General features: G+C 40.5%; 1 protein-coding gene across 1 annotated transcript in view; it reads left to right on the top strand.

Moving 5' to 3' along the window:
• Positions 1-19,162, top strand: part of rxrgb (retinoid X receptor, gamma b) — a 38,429-nt gene that overhangs the window by 17,956 nt on the left and 1,311 nt on the right. The window contains exons 2-7 of the mRNA XM_087785470.1: positions 7,521-7,738; positions 16,780-16,924; positions 17,013-17,192; positions 18,124-18,284; positions 18,504-18,633; positions 18,989-19,121. Coding sequence (XP_087641596.1) covers positions 7,521-7,738; positions 16,780-16,924; positions 17,013-17,192; positions 18,124-18,284; positions 18,504-18,633; positions 18,989-19,121 — 967 coding nt within the window. The remainder of the gene's footprint in view (positions 1-7,520; positions 7,739-16,779; positions 16,925-17,012; positions 17,193-18,123; positions 18,285-18,503; positions 18,634-18,988; positions 19,122-19,162) is intronic.

Here is a 19,162-nt window from a genome sequence, read left to right as displayed (position 1 = left end):
CCCAGAACAAAAACAAAACAGACAGAGAAAACAACTTAACGGGAATTAGCCTTAGCTCTTGGTTTGGAAGATGTAACAGTTTCTTTGGTTTGAGCATTGAACTCATCAATCAGGCGGGGGTCGAGAATGTTCCGAGTGGGCTCCCAGGAACGTTCCTCAGGCCCGTAACTCTGCCAATTTACCAGGTACTGGTAGCCCCGACCAACCTGCCGAGAGTCGAGGATCTTGTGTACCTTGAACACTCTCTCACCCTCAACCACCCTAGGAGGGGGAGGAGGTTTTGAAGCCGGTGTAGGTACAAATTTTGTCCCCCCTACAAATTCTGTCCCCCCACTTCCTACGTGATGACGTCACATGCGAACGTCTCTTTAAAATATTTTTTATGGGTTAAAGAAACGTCAACAGAACGTTTACATGATACTTTTTACCACACATAAAACATTTATATTGACAAAAAGACGATCTTCTTCAACTTAATCACTTTCCGTTCTTTCATTTCCTGGTCTGACGACACAGGTGACTTTGAGACCAACGGAAGTGCCCGCGCTACATGTGATGAAGCCGCTGATTGGCTGAAGCTGTTTTAATAATAACGCACAACTGTACAATGAAATACAAACATTTGAGTTCCGAAATAATTCGCTTTTCAAATAACAAAAATGTTAGAATACTTCCCTTTCTATAACTCATTCTACCTGTCTGTAGTTCGGATCATAAACACCTCAGTAATTATTTAGTTTTCATTTCGATTTTTTTTCTTCCAGATTTAAATCAATTATTAAATGTACATAAGCAAATTATTTCGGAACTCGAATGTTTGTATTGCAATGTAAAGTTGTGCGTTATTATTAGTAAAACGGCTTCAGCCAATCAGCAGCTTCGTCACATGTAGCGCGGACACTCCCGGTGGAGTCAAAGTCGTCAGACCAGGAGATGAACGAACGGAAAGTGTTTAAGTTGACGAAGATCGTCTTTTTGTCAATATAAATGTTTAATGTGGTAAAAAGTATCATGTAAACGTTCTGTTGACGTTTCTTTAACCCATAAAAATTATTTTAAAGAGATGTTCGCATATGAAGCGTGTGACGTCATCACGTAGGAAGTGGGGGGACAAAATTTGTAGGGGGGACAGAATTTGTACCTACACCGGAACCAGTGGGGACACCGTAGCGGGTTTGACCTTTGACACGTGGGGTGAATCTGCATCTCCTTGGGTAGGCGTAGGTGGGCCGCGACAGGGTTCACCACATTGGCGATGGCATAGGGTCCCATGAATCGGGGGGCGAGCTTACGAGATGGTAGGTGGAGATGGAGGTCTTTAGTGCTGAGCCACACTCGGTCCCCCACCTTGTAGGTAGGAGCGTCTGAACGCCGTCGGTCAGCAGCAGACTTGGCAGAGGCCGCCGAGCTTAAAAGTTTCTGTCTTGCCTTGAGCCAGGTGGACTTGCACCGCTGCACCAGAGCCGACGCCGACGGGACTTGGACCTCCTCCTCAAGATCCGTAGGCACACTCAAACAGGCACCGGCAGCTTCCCAGACGAGGTGGCGGATGAGATCTTGCTGGTCGCACACACCGGCACGTACTCCGCGACGTCCCTTGCAAGCCCAGGCCACCAGAACTGCCGCCTCACCAGAGTCAGGGACCGTTGCTGTCCTGGGTGACATTTCCACTTGGACGCATGGTGGAGGACCTGCTTGCGGAGGTTTTCTGGCACAAAGAGACGGTTAGCTGGACCGGAAGTCGGAGGAGGAGTCCGGCGGTTGGCTCTCCGAACTCGCTCCTCGACCTCCCAAACCAGAGACCCCACGACAAGCCGCGGCTTCAGGATCGGGGCAGGGATAGAGTCAGAGTCAGTGGGGTCAAACATGCGGGAAAGAGCGTCTGCTTTACAGTTTTTGGACCCAGGTCTGTAAGTAACCATAAAGTTGAACCTGGCGAAGAACAACGACCACAGGGACTGGCGTAGGTTCAGCCGGCGTGCATTTCTTAGATATTCCAGGTTGCGGTGGTCAGTCCAAACCACGAACGGATTCTCCGCCCGTCCAGCCAGTGACGCCACTCCTCCAGAGCCCCCTTGATGGTGAAGAGCTCTCGATCCCCCACATCATAGTTCCGTTCAGCGGTAGTGAGCTTGCGGGAAAAGAAGGCACAGGGGTGAGTCTCGAAATCTGCAGCACATCTCTGCTGCAAGACCGCGCCCAGCCCAGTGCTTGAAGCGTCGACCTCGACCAGGAACTGGAGACGGGAATCAGGTTGCCGGAGGACGGGGCAGAGGTAAAGCGGCACTTGAGCTCCCGGAACGCCTCCTCGGCGGCCGGGGACCACCGGAAGGGCTGTGACTCAGAAGTGAGAAAGTGTAAGGGAAAGCAGAAAGCACTGAAATTACGGATGAAACGTCAGTAAAAATTAGCAAACCCGAGAAACCGTTGCAGAACCTTGAGTATATCTGGGGCCGCCTGTACCTTGGCAGGATCCATAGGGATTCTACCTGGGCTAATGATATAACCGAGGAATGAGACGGTACGGACATGAAACTCACACTTGACAAACAGTTGGGGTGCGAGAAGACGGAGCGTACATGCTGGCGGTGGGACCGTTCGTCTTTAGAAAAAAATCAGGATATCTTCTAAATAAACGAAAACAAACTGCTTAAGGAACTCACGTAAGACGTTGTTCACCAAGGCCTGAAAAATTGCAGGGGCATATGTTAAGCCGAACGGCATGATTAAATACTCGTAATGCCCGGATGGAGTATTAAATTTGGTCTTCTATCCATCGCCCTGGCGGATGCGAACGAGATGGTAGGCGTTGCGCAAGTCTAATTTGGTGAACACAGTGGCCCCTTTAAGAGTCTTGAACGCAGATGACATTAACGGGAGGGGATAGCGGTTCTTAATTGTGATGTTATTGAGTGAGCGGTAATCAATGCAGGGTCTGAGGGACCCGTCCTTCTTACCTACAAAGAAGAAACCCGCGCCTGCCGGGGAAGAAGGACGTATGATGCCAGTCACCAATGATTCGGACCGGGATGGGACGTGGCAGCAGCTGGAGAGGGATGTCGTGTCGACTCACCAGCGCCGCTGTCAGCAATCGATGAATGTGGGCACGGACCAGGTGTGCCTGTACCGGCTCAGAGACAGAAATGGTTGGACGTGAGGGTTGAGGAGACGGCGGTGCCGGACTCCGCCATCAAAAATTTGTCCATTAAAACCAACTTCCAAGTACAGAAACTTGTATGAGCTGTCAACACTCTCCTCTTTTCTCTCACTATATCCTCCCTCACTCCTCTCCTTATCCATCTGTCTATCCCCCCATCCTTCCTCCCAGCCGGTCAAAGCGGCAGGCCGTCAACAATGAGTCTGGTTCCGCTCGAGGTTTCTGCCTTCTAAAAGGAAGTTTTTCCTCGCCATTGCTCACTGTACAGCTCTCTGTACAGTGTTTTGTTTCTTGCTCTTTGTTGAATTGCTGGGATCTATTTTTCCTTAATCAACTGTAGTCTTATTTCAACTGTATAGTGTCTTGAGATAACTTTGTTATGATAAGACACTTTAAATAAAATTGAATTGAATTGAACTAGTGCCATTTTGTTTGCTGGAAAAAGTCGAGCAAAATTACTGAAATCAACTGGCTTGTCCATCTGACTCACTTTCTTAAAAACTATATTGCAGAATATGTACTTGACAAAGTTTGATTTTGTTGACTTGTTCTAGTCATACTGCATTATAATGCATTCTACCCGTTTCCTACACCCAAAGAAATGATTTATTGAAAGATATATATATAAAAAGAAAATATATGGAAAAGATTTCCACGTGATTAAATAGCTCTTTTAGCATTATTCATTTCTGGTATTCAAACTTATTGTATTTGTGAAGGTCCAATGTAATTAATTAAGGTTAGTCCTGCTTCACAGTGACCTTCACTATGACAGGAGGATATATTTTCAGACATGACATATCACATGACCTTCGACTAAAAAAAGGGGGTGAGCGGGGTGCTCGTGTGGCTGTCTGAGTGTGCATTCCGAGTTACGCTGCGTCGTCCCTCAGTCGTGGGCAGACTACTATGAAAAGGACAATCGATGGTGTTTCACCACCTCGGCTTGATGCACCGAGATTAAAATGTAGGTGATGTAGTTTAACAAGACTGGGGCAACTCAGTTGAGTGTCTCTTGCAATGGCCCCTTTGTAGTGAACTAGATTGGTTCGCAGATAAGGTGGAGGAGATCAGCGGTGACTGCCCTCCTAGAGATGATATGGGTATTTGCTCTCCTGGAGGAGGATCCATGACACATCTCAGCTGGAACATCAGCATTGTTTTTTCCTCTTGCCTGAGGGAGATCCTGGAATTCTTTTAAGTATGGTGTCGGAAATCTTCTTGTTCAGGCCGGACCTCCTCAAAGCGGGCAGGATGTCTCGCAGCAGGCGTGGACGCGGTGGGCGCCAAAGGTGTCGTCCGTGAGCTTTGTCCGGTTCGCATCCATTGGAGCAGCAAAAGCGACAGACTGTGGCAGAGTGAGCTTTGCGTGGAAAGGACAACCATCTTTTTAGGGTTATGTGATCTAGTGCAAGACAATTTTTGCGCCACAAATGGCTGCCTCTGTGATTCTCTGAAAATGTCCTGTTTTGTTACATCTTATGTTACAGGAAATAAAGCTGTTTTTGATTCTGATTATATTAGATAATCGGGAGGGTATTTACATGAATAAATGTAAAATATTTTAAATGCGTTACTGTCAACACTGACTACTCTAGTTTCTAAACAAAACATTACACATTTTTTTGAGTCTAAACAGGTCGATATTGAAATGTGCAGTAAAAAGCACAACGCCAGTTTAAAAAAACAAACCCATAGTGTAAACAGCATTTCTGTCTTATCGGCTGACAGACAGCTCCTCATGTTTTTGCCCCATTTGCAAAAGGCTATTTATAGAAAGTCCATATGTTTTCTGTGTGTTTTATTCTAATTTAAGTCAAACAGTGTTTAAATATCGGTGTTTTGAGTTTAAAAGTAGCATATGTTCTTGAACGCACAATAGTATTCCTATTGTCATTGAATGCATCATTCGCATGCGGTAAATACATTGTGTTTCTTTTTAAAGGAGTGATAACAAAGTAATATCCAATTTTTATCGTTATTAATATAAATAGCAGCGTGTAAAAAAAACCCTCATAAACTGATGAAGCCTGTCTCTAAGTCACAACCTTTTGCATGAACCGCCATTGCCAAGTCAGCTAACTAAATTAAGTGGGGTATACATGTAGTAGCTTGCAGCACTCTTTACCGCACAAAGTAACGTAGTTAGTGTAACACGTTACTCCCAACTCTATTTATAAGCAATGTGTCAAAAAACATTTTTACCTTTTTTTAAAAAAAAAACAACTTAAAAGTCCATATTAATCAGAAAATATCTATTTTCATATCAACACATTTATAGGTGGTAATTGATGTTTATAGCTAAATAAACACTTAATTTGAAGTTCAGATACTGTTACAGCAACATGTTAGAAAACATGCTTGTCTCAGTCTGAAAAAAGTACTTTTCCCCCAGCTGAAGACTCGAAAGATTATGGTTTGTAAAAAGAAATGTGTCATAGTCATAACCTCATGCTGGGAAGAACTGGAAGGTCAGTGAGGTTCAGCAGTCTAGTGTTGTTTCAGCCTTATGGCTTCATGTGAAAACAATTGTGTGTTTCTATTTTATTATTATCTATTGCTTCACATCTGTGCCTTGTGCTGTGCCTTCCCCCTTATCCAAATCTGCATCCTTGAATCTGCAGTTCCTACAGTATATTGCTCTCCGACCTTCTCGACAGCTCGCAAACACTAACCCGACATAAGAGGATTTACTGGCACAATTGGTCAGACATCCTCATGAAGCCAAGAAATGTAAATATATATGTGACAGAGCTTATACGCATGCGTGATTAATTAACAGTACTTTTTAATATTGATACGTTTTCTTTTCTGAGAGTCTGGGTAGTTGGTCAGACAGTGCGTTTGAACAATATCTCTGTATCTCTGTACCTTAACTACTACAAACGAAAAGCAAATAGTCATTTTGTGCAAACATTTGAGAAAAAATGTTTTTGAACTTCTTTTTAGGAGCTTATCTGATAAATACAAGTCTGATGCCCCCCACTCCCTTCTGTCTTCATATTAACCCACTTGCTCATGCTGGACACCCCTTGCTGGACACCCCTAAGATTCAGGAGCAGCTTTATTCGCCAGTACATATTGGTATACATACATTGAATTTTCCGTGGTTTTGGACGCTTCCGGAATTGGTTGTAACAGAAATCAGAAGAGGTATAGATAAAGATAAACAATATACACAAAAATACCCCAAAAATAGTGCGGAAGGAAATACAAAAATAAAGAAAGTGCAAAAAATGTCAAACAGTGCAATAAATGGAGTAGAAATGGCGGGAATTATCTGTTCAAGGGTGAGATGGGGGAGGGGAAGAAAGTGTTCTTGTGGCCGGTAGTTCTTGCCCGTTCTGTAGCGCCTGCCTGAGGGGTGGGCGCAGAAGAGGGATGATCCGGGGTGAGTCGGGTCTTTGATGATGTTCCCTGCTCTCTTCCTGTTCCTGGACTTGTACAGTTCCTGGATGGAGGGCTGGGGGGCACCAATGGTCCGCTCTGCAATCTTCACAGCTGAAGTCTCCTCTTGTCCTGCTGGGTGGCCACTGCAATCCACACAGTGATGGAGGAGGAAAGGACCGACTGGATGACTGCGCTGTAGAGGTTAAGCAGCAGATGCTTCGACAACTCATGTCTCCTCAGCTGACGCGGGAAGTACATAATCTGCTGGGCCTTCTTCAGGATGCAGGTGAAGTTAGCCTCCCACTTAAGGTCCCGGGAGATTGTTGTTCCCATGAACTTGAAGGAGTCCATGTCTGCCACAGTGCTGCTGCTGATAGCGAGGTGGTTTAGGGGTGAGGGGTGCCTCCTGAAGTCGGCTGTCATCTCCACAGTCTTGAGCGTGTTCAGCTCCAGGTTGTTCCTGCTACTCCACCGAAACTGGCGCTAATCGATTGTTGCAGCAGCTGTCCAATAGGCTGGTCTCAGACGAACATGCTGGATGTGGAGGTCTTGGGCTGGTGTGGTCATGTGGTCCGCCTTTGTAGTCAGCCTATGGTAGAGAAATGAACATTCAATTCACGAGCAACATGCCAATTTCACGCTCCCTCAAAGCCTGCGACATCTGTGGCAACTTGCTGTGTGATGCAACTGAACATTTTTTTGAGTGGCCTTTTATTGTGGCCAGTCCAAGGCACACCTGTGCAATCATGCTGTCTTGATATGTCACACCTGCGAGGTGGGATGGATTGTTTCGGCAAAGGAGAAGTGCTCATTATCACAGATTGTGAACAATTTTTGAGATAAATGTTTTTTGTGTATATAGAAAATGTTTTAGATCTTTAAGTTCATCTCCTGAAAAATTGGGAGTAAAACAAAAGTGTTGTGTTTGAATTTTTTTACTCTATGTATTAAATGTTCTTATTTTCTTCTCCAGACTCACTGAGCACAGTTCACCCGCACCTTTACAGCCAGCCATCTTACAGCATGGTGGGCCACCCGTCAGTCATCAGCACTTCAAGGCACTTACAATCACCCATGTCGATGAATGGCCTGACCTCGCCTTACCCCGTCATCACCTCTTCCCTGGGCTCCCCCCCAGTGTCACTGCCTTCCACACCTAAAATCAACTTCGGACCGTTCAATAGCCCACAGGTGAGTGTTTCTAGTGTGTATTCATTTGAATCTTGAGTCAACAAATCATGACATGTGTTGCACACTTAAAAACAGAAAGGAGATTCCAGGCGTGCATGGGTTTTGATGATTTTAATAAGGGCTGAACAATTAATCGTATTTGTGATATAATTGCGATATTCAAAAATGCGATTATTATATTGCGGAGGTTGCCATTTTATTTAAATATTTGTTCATTTCATTTTTGAGCCGCCAAAAGGACTTGCAAGCAGCGCTGAGCGCAGCAAGCGGAGAGAGACGCTTTAAGCAGTTGATCAGTGACGTGTAGAGAAGCTCTGTCAATATACTAAATATTAATATGGCTCCACACATGGACTCACAACATGGACTCATTACATTAACTTAAGACATGAACTTACAACATGAAATATAAGGTACGTGGATGTAACTACAGTTCTATTAGTACATGCTATGCACTCTAACGGGCTTCGCTATCGGTTTATCCCTTGAGGCTTACGCCTCTGCACCTGAATAAATGTAATCTACTCTCTGCCAAACTTGGGCTGTCAGGACTCCCAAATGCAGAGGCATGAGACAGGAATGATGAACAACTACTTTAATAATGAAAAAAAGCCTAACTAAAAGAACTGGAGTTACATCAAGGTAACTTATTATTTCTACTACATACACGCTCTGCCGTCTACAGGGCTTTGGTATTTGTATATAACCTAGGCTCAAAGTGACCTCCAGCTAGGGTCATCTCGGGTGCGCTGGTCGAGAAGAGCGTGTAGAGTCGTTAATTAGTCCGGTGGTAGTTCGTTTAGCTCCAGAGACAACCAGTGTAGCGGTTGTGACGTCATAATTGGCACTAGCCATTGCCAAAGCTACCTTAAATACTGTGGCCGAGGAAGACAGAACTACGTTGTCAATCTTGTCATTATGTGCCGACATAATAACATTTTCAGAAGTGATAACAGACTTACATGACACGCCATCATAGACTATATGACCTTTACTTTGATAAGGGCGCTGTCTAAATGCACCAGGTGCTGATCGAGTGCGACCGCCCCCCTGGACCTGACGCTGGGTAGGTGGTGGGTCGTTCAGCTGGTTCAACTGACCTTGACAAGGGCCGTCCTGTCCTCAGGGGTCGTCTATGGGTAGGCGGTCCTGGAAAGGCGGATGTCTAGTTGATGTGAATGACGGTGCTGGACAACAACGTGGACAGATATGGCCGGCCAGCTGTTTTGACCTCTTCCGGGCAGCTTCCTGACGATTGAGAATCACATGATGGCTAGATGGATGGAAGGATTGGATGGATAGATGGATAGATGGATAGATGGATAGATGGATGGATGGATGTAAATGGAAGAGGAGATCATCCGAAAGAGATGCACTGAGGAGAGTGCGGAGGTCTCACTGACTCATGTCGGACAACCCCATCCAAAGGTTACGAGTAGCCACCAGGGTCACTGCTCGCACATGCTCGACATTGATGGCCTGGGTCATCCTAAGCATAGAGGCAGTTAAGGTGTAAGCCTCTTTAATCTCCTCTGGAGACAAAAAGGTGCGCTAAAGTCATTTTGTCCATAGAGCAGGCTAGGATGCTCAGATTGTAAACGATTGCCAATGGCTGAGAGCCCGATGTAAAAGCCTAGTTTAACAGGTGGTCCGGTCCTGCTTGTCTGGGAGAGACTGATCTCCTGGAGCCCAGAGTGATGCGTGGGGTATCAAGCACAGTCTGACTGTGTCCACCAGGGTTCATTTTTCTGGAACCTTGAGTTGAATCCTAAAACAACAACACACAAACAAAACAAAAGCTATTTGTGCCTTGAAATTAGTGCAAAAACACTTGACATTATCACAGCTAAACTTTCTTTAACATTATACAAGGAGATTAAATAAATGTTAATTATGTAATAAAATATATTGAATACTAGATATGTATAATCAAGAGAAAATAATGTTTAACAGGTAAAGTTAAAACAAAAATAACCCTGAAACCATAACTTCATTGAGGTAAACTTGGAATATATGTATATTAACTAAAATTAGAAATGCAATACTAAGACAAAAATGTCATGAATGAGTACATTAATATATTTATTGGTAGAATTAAAATGAAAGACAGCAAAGAAACGAATGGAGGTGCACAATCTCAAGCAGACACAGGAGCGGTATGATATTCAAAACAATTTAATATAACAGAGTCCACAAACACAAAGAATTACATTTCCCAAATAACACAAAATATATTGACACAAAACAATGGGTTAATGGCTCCGGTTTAGTGCGGAGCTGAATGGACGCATGTCAACCTGCTCCGCTACCTGACTGATAATTTAATTTTCTTAAAACGGGTGAAATACCTTCATTTTTGACAAACAAGCCTATGGCAATGCCTCTTTCACATAAAAAAGTGAGTCAAGGGCGGCAAGGAAATAGTCCAGTAATCGGCAACGAAAGACAATAGCAAGGGTAAGGCAAACTCGGCGTCAAGGGGCAGAAACAGGCAGGAAAGAGTCTTGGTTGGGACAAGGTACAGGACAGGGTAAGAGCAGGAATACTTGGAGGCAGGATACGGGTTCTAGAAAATGGTGACGACAAGACAAAGACGTGACAGAGAGTGGGGGCTTAAGAAGACAGGGGACCAATCAGCAGCAGCTGGGGGTGGGACTAACGAGACACGGCTGGAAACAATTACTACTCAGACAGGGGGGAAGTAAGACTAGCACAGACACAGAAGGGAGCTGATTTCACAATAAAACCGGAAACACAAGGAGGAACATGTAGACTCATGACATGGAGAGAGAACACAGAATCAAGCCGAAGTCATCCAAAAAATCAACCTGTCGAACGTTCATAATGAAATTTTGGCCAATGAGGTAATTTGAATTAAGAGGAGAGTAGTGGCATATTTAACAAACAAGCGAGGGGTGTCATTACTTTGGTTCAGAAATCTACAGGCAAATAAAATCATAAAAGATAAGTTGGGGAGATATCTAATTATTCAATGAAATCTAATAAACTAACCCATTGTTTTGGTAAATATCTATTCACCAAATGCAGATGACACATTTTTTTCAAAAATATATTTCCAATTTTGGCCACTCTTCCAGGCATAAATGTAGTAGGGGAATCCTCAAACCCACCAATATCTCCTTCTTCTTATAGCACAATTCAATGAAAAGCATGGCTAGCTTACTACAACAAAAGCAGTCATTGTATGACCAAGGTGAAAAACGTAATAGAATCCTTGCATGGCAACTGAAGCAATTACATAGGGAGCAAGCTATTACCGTATTGCAAAATAACCATAGGAAAACTGTTGTAGATCCAACCGGGTTAAATGAGTCCTTTAGAAAATATTATGAAAAACTGTATACAGTTGTGGTCAAAAGTTTAGATACACTTGTAAAGAACATAATGTCAAGGCTCTCTTGAGTTTCCAGTTATTTCTACAACTGATTTTTCCCTGATAGAGTGATTCTTCTTTGTCACAAAAAACATTCATTAAGTTTGGTTCTTGTATGACTTTATTATGGGTTAACAGGAAAAGTGATGCTGGGTCAAAAATATACATACACCAGTGCTAATATTTGGTTGCATGGCCCTTGGCCATTTTCACTTTAATTAGGCGCTTTTGGTAGCCATCCACAAGCTTCTGGTTGAATCTTTGACCACTCCTCTTGAGAGAATTGGGGCAGTTCAGTTAAATTTAATGGCTTTCTGACATGGGCTTTGGGAAGGCCATTATAAAACCCTAATTCTAACCTTATTTAGCCATTCCATTACCACTTTCGATCTATGTTTGGGGTCAATGTCCTGTTGGAACACGCAACTGTGCCCAAGACCCAAACTTCGGGTTGATGATTTTAGGTTATCTTGAAGAATTTGAAGGTAATCCTCCTCCTTCAATCTCCTATTTACTCTCTGTAAAGCACCAGTTCCATTGGCAGCAAATCAACCCCTCAGCATAACTACCACCACCGTGCTTGACGGTAGGCATGGTGTTCTTAGGGTTAAATGCCTCACCTTTTCTCCTCCAAACATATTGCTGGGCATTGTGGCCAAACAGTGCAATTTTTGTTTCGTCTGACCACAGAAGGTCTTATCTTTGTCCATGTGATCAGCAGCAAACTTCAGTCAAGCCTTAAGGTGCCGCTTTTGGAGCAAGGGCTTTCTTCTTGCACGGCAGCCTCTCCATGGAGATGCAAAACATGCTTGACTGTGGACACTGACACCTGTGTTCCAGCAGCTTCTAAATCTTGGCAAATCTACTTTTTGGTGGTTCTTGGTTGAATTTTCCCTCAGCAGAAGGAGATAGCTTGCGTTTTCTTCCTGATCATGGCAGTGACAAAACAGTGCCTATGCACTTTACATTTACAAACAATTGTTTGCACTGTTGCTCTTGGGACCTACAGCTGCCTTGAAATGGCTCCAGGTGACCTTCTTGACTTGTTCAGATCCATCCTGAGCTCCTTTGACTTTACCATTGTAGCGTTTGTGGGCGTTTGTATCCAAGGATCTCTGAGACCAACTAAATAGGGTGTCAGATAAGTTACCAGCAGTAGTCACTCATAATCCCTCACAAGAAGTTAAGAGGCCAATGCTATGAAGCTCATTTCATTGACACAACTTTCTAAGTCACAAAATTGCTAATTCATGTTGCTGTATGTATATTTTTGACCCAGCAGATTTTGCCACTTTTCCTGTTAACCCATAATAAAGTCATACAAGAACTAAACTTCATCAATGCTTTTTGTGACAAAGAAGAATCTGTTTCAATCACTCTATCAGAGAAAAATCAGAGTTGTTGAAATAACTGGAAACTCAAGAGAGCCTTGACATTATGTTCTTTACAAGAGTATGTAAACTTTTGACCACAACTGTAGGTCAGAAACTACTAATCAAAGTTGTGAATTAACTACTTTTTTTTTGACAAACTGCATAAACCTTAAGTACCCGAAAGGTTCAGATTAGACTTGGACAAAGATATCACAGGAGAAGCATAAATCTAATAAATCTAACAACCGGTGAATCAATTGATGATGAGAAAGCATTTGACAGAGTGGAGTGGTAATATATAAGCAATCATATGTGCACATTTTGACAAACAGTAAGATCACTTAACATTTCTGGAATTATCATAGGACAGTCAGAATATCGCCTAGCATTATATGCTGATGATGTATTTTACCTCAAAAATATCAACAGAACTATCCCAATTTTAGTGGACTTAATTAAGGAAATGTGGAATGTGGAATCAGGTTCCAAAATTAATCATTCTAAATCATCCATATTTTTACTGAACCAAAAAGAAAGAAGAAATCCATTGAAGATAGTGGAAAAAAATAAAGTTAATGTTCCCACTGCTTCAATTACCTTGGTATACAAATCATACCAATGTTAGGAAATAGGGGACAGTGGGGACAATGCATTTTCATAAATCACATGATTACGCATGGTTAAAAAAGCCAGAATTAGCCAATTGGCCAGTTTTCATCTGTAGTCCCCTGACTACATGTCTTTATGAATCCACCAATTGCCAGAAATACAGTTGCATGGTTTCCAATCAATCAGTATAATTCAACTCAACTGTCGCTGATTCTTTGGTTGACCTTTACACTTTTCTTCCTTTTCTTGTCAGTTTTGTTTCTTGGTTAAGGTTTTTAAGCAGCCTTTTATTCAACAAAAGTCACTGGTTTTTATTGCAGCCCTCTATGTGTCGAACCAGGCCAGCGCTGCAGGGCACCTATATGTTGCTCAATCACAGTATAGATCAGGCTATTCAGGGTTAATGCTATTGTCACATTTGAATATCTTTTTCACCTCACCATTCAATTTTTTTTTTCAAGAATTAACTGCAGCTCATGATCATCTTCTTTTGGGAGTCTTTGAGTTTTATAAATGATGTGTTAAACCGTGTTTTTATTATGTTTAAATCGTGATCAGCGATTTAATTTATGAGGTGATAATAATGACAAATGGTGACTATGACGCTGCCATTTTTCTATTGAAGATAATAGTAATGTAGGACCTGATCATTTTAATGATTAAACAGGTGACTGATAATCCTGGCAGATCATGTGATGAACAATCCAACTGGATCTGGGTTTGTTAGGTTAGGTTAGTTAGAACTTTATTCAGTAGGTCTCCTTCTAGAAATAGTTTTTTTTTTCCAATTAGCCACAGCAAATACAGCAATTTTTCATTAAAAATAAATAAAATTAAATAAGAACAAGAACAAACAGAAATAAAGAGAAAGAACAAGATGATACAATCTAAGTCTAAAGATAAAGATAAAGAACATAGATCAAGAAAAATAACAAAGACAAAGGATACAAAGACTAACATAGAACAGAACATCATGATACTTTTACTCCACTCCTGCCCCCGAACTCAGAAATGTACAATTTAATAGCCCGAGGAATGAATGAGTCCTTGAGTATTCTTGTACTCATTCTGCTGCTCTGCTCACTGATGACAGTACTCTGAACTTTCTTATACACATGGTCTGTGTTGTATTGGATTTATTAATTTATTTGTGTCTCAATACTTTGTAGTTTAGGTCTTCATCTCGGATGCACATATCGTTTAAGTCAATTGAAGTTTTTAGAGGATTTGAAAGAGAGGGATTCTTGATCTTCATTGTAAATCCTCTTGTTGTAAGTTTATTTGGAGAGAAGCTTCTGCTAAATGCATACATTTAAATGTATGCAACTTAAACCTTGTGTTATGGACCTACCTAGCTTCCAGAAATACATATTCAGTAGTGGAGGTTGTTGACCCTGAGATAAGTTCAGTTTGTTATTAATTAAGTCAAGTCAAGTTGCACAGTGTTTCGCTTCTTGCTCATTGTTGAATTGCTGGGATCTGTTTATCCTTAATAAACTATAGTCTTACTTCAACTGTAAAGTGTCTTGAGATAACTTTTTTATGATAAGACACTTAATATTACTTAATAATGAAATTGAATTTAATTGAATTGGAAGTTCTTTTATTGTAAAATATGCATGTATTAAGACATACAACATAAATGAAATTGTGGTCCTCTCTGACCCACGATGCAAAACATGAATATGGTAGAAAGAAATTAACAACAGACATTAAACACTTAAAAAAATAAAGACTTAAACAGACATTAAAGACATTCAGGGGAAAAATAATAATTATTAATAAATTATATATTTTAAATGAATGCTTCATATGTGATTTTTGGCTTTATGAATACTAATTAATTTGCATTATTGGTTACTAGAATGAAGTACATTTCCTCCTGCTGATTAAAAAAAATGCAGATTTCATGGATGTGTCAATAATGGTACAAATTATAATCCTTGTCACTTTCTGTGAAGGATGTAGAGCTGCAGCTATAATTTTCATTTTTCTTCTCTTCTAACTTGGGTATATAACACTACTGCCGCCACTTTTTCCATTAAGTTCATAACCATCCACGATATTTCAACACCTAAAAACTTTTGAATCATGTATGTTTCAAGATCAATGTTTATCTTCTGACACTGATACATAATCCTGTTTCATCGAGTATCATCTACATCTCCTGGCACATCTAAGTTAAAAAACCTTTTTCTGTGTAATAGTATTCATTTTAACTTTATTATATATAAATTAAAGCAAGCCCCACTGTCTTAGTACAATAGAGCAAAGTGGAAAAAGTATAGATTTAAGCATTAAAGTCACCTGTATGTTATTTATTAAGGTATGGTGAGTCACTTTGTTGATAGTTCATGACATTATGATGACTACGGTTATTAAAAACATCCTTTTATTACCATCAACTCAGATTTTGTGGAACTCTTAAAAGATAACATGCCTGTACATCTGAGCGTATGTTACATAAAGAATGTACTGGGCATTAATACTCCAGGCTTGATTACAGAGAACATTATATAAGGAGAAAGAAATATATCCTTGTCTTTTGCCATGCCCGATGCGTCAGAGGTCAGTTCCCCTAGAGAACATCCAGAGAAGAGTGCAGGCTATAAATAAGTGATAGGAAAAGCTCATGGTTACTCCAAGGATGTCCTCTGCATCATTGCCATCAATATATATAGATGTGAGAACAGAAGTGGGTCAACCTACTCGTTTCCAGTTATAGTGCAGACATATTCTGATAAAGACAAACATATATGACCTCTTAGGTTGTGACATCTGTGCATCAAACATTGATCGGAGAAAGTCTCATGCAGCAAATTATTGCTACGTTATAAATCTGACTTTTGTAATACATTTAAAATAACTACTTAAACTTAGTTTAAGCTGGGTAAGTCTTTTTAATTAAATAAATAAAAAATAAAAAACAGTTTAAGGCTTTTAAAATGTTTAAATTGCTTGAATCTTATAATGCTGGTATGATTTTTGGGGCCAATAAAAATAGATTTTTGTCAAATAATTCTGTTGTTCATTTGAAATAAATCAATGAAGATAACTGGTTATTTTATTTTGTACCAACAACAATGAGGTTCTACAGTGTAGCAGAGTATTTCATGAGGTCTGAACTTCTCTTCCTCCCCAAATGTAGACTAAAACCCTTATGAATTAACAATATCTCAAATTTTATTTTAAGTTATTGCATTTTATTAATACAGTTTTTACATATATATTAATATATTCTCTTAAACAAGAATTTATATAAAAGTTATTTGATTTTAGAAGTGGAGAGTGAAAAATGTTTGGTGTACCACCTTCATAGTCTAGGTCTGCTTTTGGACACTGTCCAGACTGAGGACATCATCAGTCAGCATGATAAATCAATAAAAACCTCTTTACCAGCCATTTTAAACTTATACCTACAAAATACATTTAAAAACATTTAATAAAAGCTGGTTTAGCTTGCTGCTCTCTGTATGCGGAACTAAAGTTTTTGTTTATTTGACTCTTGTACCTGAAAGAAACATGTCAAACATGTGTCCCTACCAGGAACTTTCCCATAAGAGAAATGTTAAAAATATAGGCCTGCTTATTCTTTTCTTCCACATATCTGTTTACTTTAGTCCTAGCCACCTCATGTTAATCATCTGACTTCCTACCTTCCTCAGATGAAGTCTATGAACGATGTCAGCAGTTCGGAGGACATCAAGCCTCCACCAGGTCTGGAGAACTTTGGGAACCTCAACTATCAATGCATGAGCCCCGGTGGAATGTCAAAACACATCTGTGCTATATGTGGCGACCGATCCTCAGGTAGTCTTGACTGATATCTCATCTGCAAATTTCCGTTCCCCTGTTCAACTACCTTGTAGCTCAGAAGAAGACTTTTTGTTTCCTGCAGGGAAACACTACGCTGTGTACAGCTGTGAAGGATGCAAGGGATTTTTTAAGCGCACTGTCCGTAAAGACCTTACCTACACTTGTCGAGACTGCAAGGAGTGCTTGATTGACAAGCGACAGAGAAACCGCTGCCAATACTGTCGCTACCAAAAGTGCCTCGCGATGGGCATGAAGAGAGAAGGTGCCATTTCCATTCTGCTTCCTGCAAATCACAAGTGACCTGGAAATAGTATTTTCCCACCTCAGACCTTAATATAATACAAATACTTTTTATCGTAAGCAGGTGTCGTTTTACATAGAGCAGAATAATTAATCTGTTGTCATTCATAAACATAAAAAAATACTGTGTTTGAAAACATATTATTATTTTTATTCAGATACATTTCACTAAAACAAAGGCATTTATTATGTGTTAGAGAGTGGTACATTTAGGATTTAAGTACCATAATACATAAATAGAAAACAGTAAATTAATCATAAAGTAAATTAGTTTAAAATGAATATGTTGAATAATTATTATGGGATATTGTACATGTTCTTGATTAAATAAGCAGAAGAAATTTATATTTCTAAAATCTCATTGAAACTGAAACATACTGTACATTGTCTAATTATTACATGTAACCGTTTTTATCCTTTAAAATTTACTTTTGACCCATTTTGGACCAACACAGGTTTTATGAAATGGCCTAAGCACACTAGTGAAATGGGTGAACTTCAATAGCAAGAGATATTGAAGTTCAATATCAATATATATTCAAGTTGACATATGCAGACATTAAACTTATTAAACTTAAACTTATTGATTAAGTGCATGTGATTCCATAAATACTTTTCTCACACTCACTGTGGTCATGTGATGGATTGTCTCCATTTGAAGATGTTGACACATGGTTGTTTTGCGACTTCTCCCCGGATGATCAGTTTTACACTACATAAATCTGTATGCATTGTAAAATTCTAAAATGGCAGGTTTTTCCAAACATCTGGGCACATAAAACCGTGCTCATAATTCTTCAGTTTAACATGCAAAATCAGATGATATGTAAGTAAAAAAATACATTTGATTTAAAAATGTCTTGGAGTTGGATTAAATCTGTATGTGCTTGTAGCTGTGCAGGAAGAGAGGCAACGGGGGAAAGAACGAGGAGAAAATGAGGTAGAGTCAACCTGCTGCTTCAATGAGGAAATGCCGGTAAACAAAATCCTGGATGCCGAGCTGGCGGTCGAGCCGAAAACAGAGACGTATAGTGATAGCAGCCAGGGCAACTCGGTAAGGCTCACAGACACTGGAGGTGACTCTTGTTTGTTTGGATTATTTATTGTCTTGCAGCTTTCATGTTACAATTCTTTACAAAAGTGTTTCATGCTATGTGAATATATTATTTATATACTTGAAGTGTTAAAACATTAAACTTATTCTCCAAAATAAACATACTTTCTCATAAATAACTGCAGGTGTGATGACACTTGTGTTGCTCTCTTGCTCCAGATCAACGACCCTGTCACCAATATTTGCCAGGCAGCTGACAAGCAGCTCTTTACTCTGGTTGAGTGGGCCAAGAGGATTCCTCACTTCTCTGAACTGCCAATAGAAGACCAGGTCATCCTATTACGAGCAGGTAGAACCTTGCAGAATGTTTTTTTTCATTTTCTCTACAGTTATGATGATTCAATTGAAGGTAATGAGTAAGTATTTCAAGAAAATCATTCAAGTTGTTTGTTTTAATATGGCCCCCTAGCGTTATCAAGCGGCAACAAGACTGACCTCTTCTGGCTAGTATGTGTATGTTCTCAGGTCCTTTATGAGTCAAGAGCGATATGAAACGGAATCTTTTATTGCCAGTGTAGTCAGCACATAGTTTTTTTTGTATGGTGGCAGTACAGAATAAAATCAATCATTTATTATAAAGCTCTCCTAAGTTTTTTTTTTTTTTCATATTACGTACTAACTGATCTAAAATAAATGTCATCAAGGCTGGAATGAGCTCCTCATAGCATCCTTTTCTCATCGATCTGTGACCGTAAAAGACGGCATCTTGTTAGCGACAGGCCTCCGTGTACACAGAAGCAGTGCCCACAGTGCTGGAGTCGGCTCCATTTTTGACAGGTAAAACATTTTTGGCAGATAATTTAAATGGACTTTAAATA

The sequence above is a fragment of the Callionymus lyra genome, chromosome 2 (genome assembly GCF_982586985.1).
Source record: "Callionymus lyra chromosome 2, fCalLyr1.hap1.1, whole genome shotgun sequence".
In the NCBI taxonomy this organism is placed as follows: domain Eukaryota; kingdom Metazoa; phylum Chordata; class Actinopteri; order Syngnathiformes; family Callionymidae; genus Callionymus; species Callionymus lyra.
This window is presented reverse-complemented; position numbering and strand designations above follow the sequence as displayed.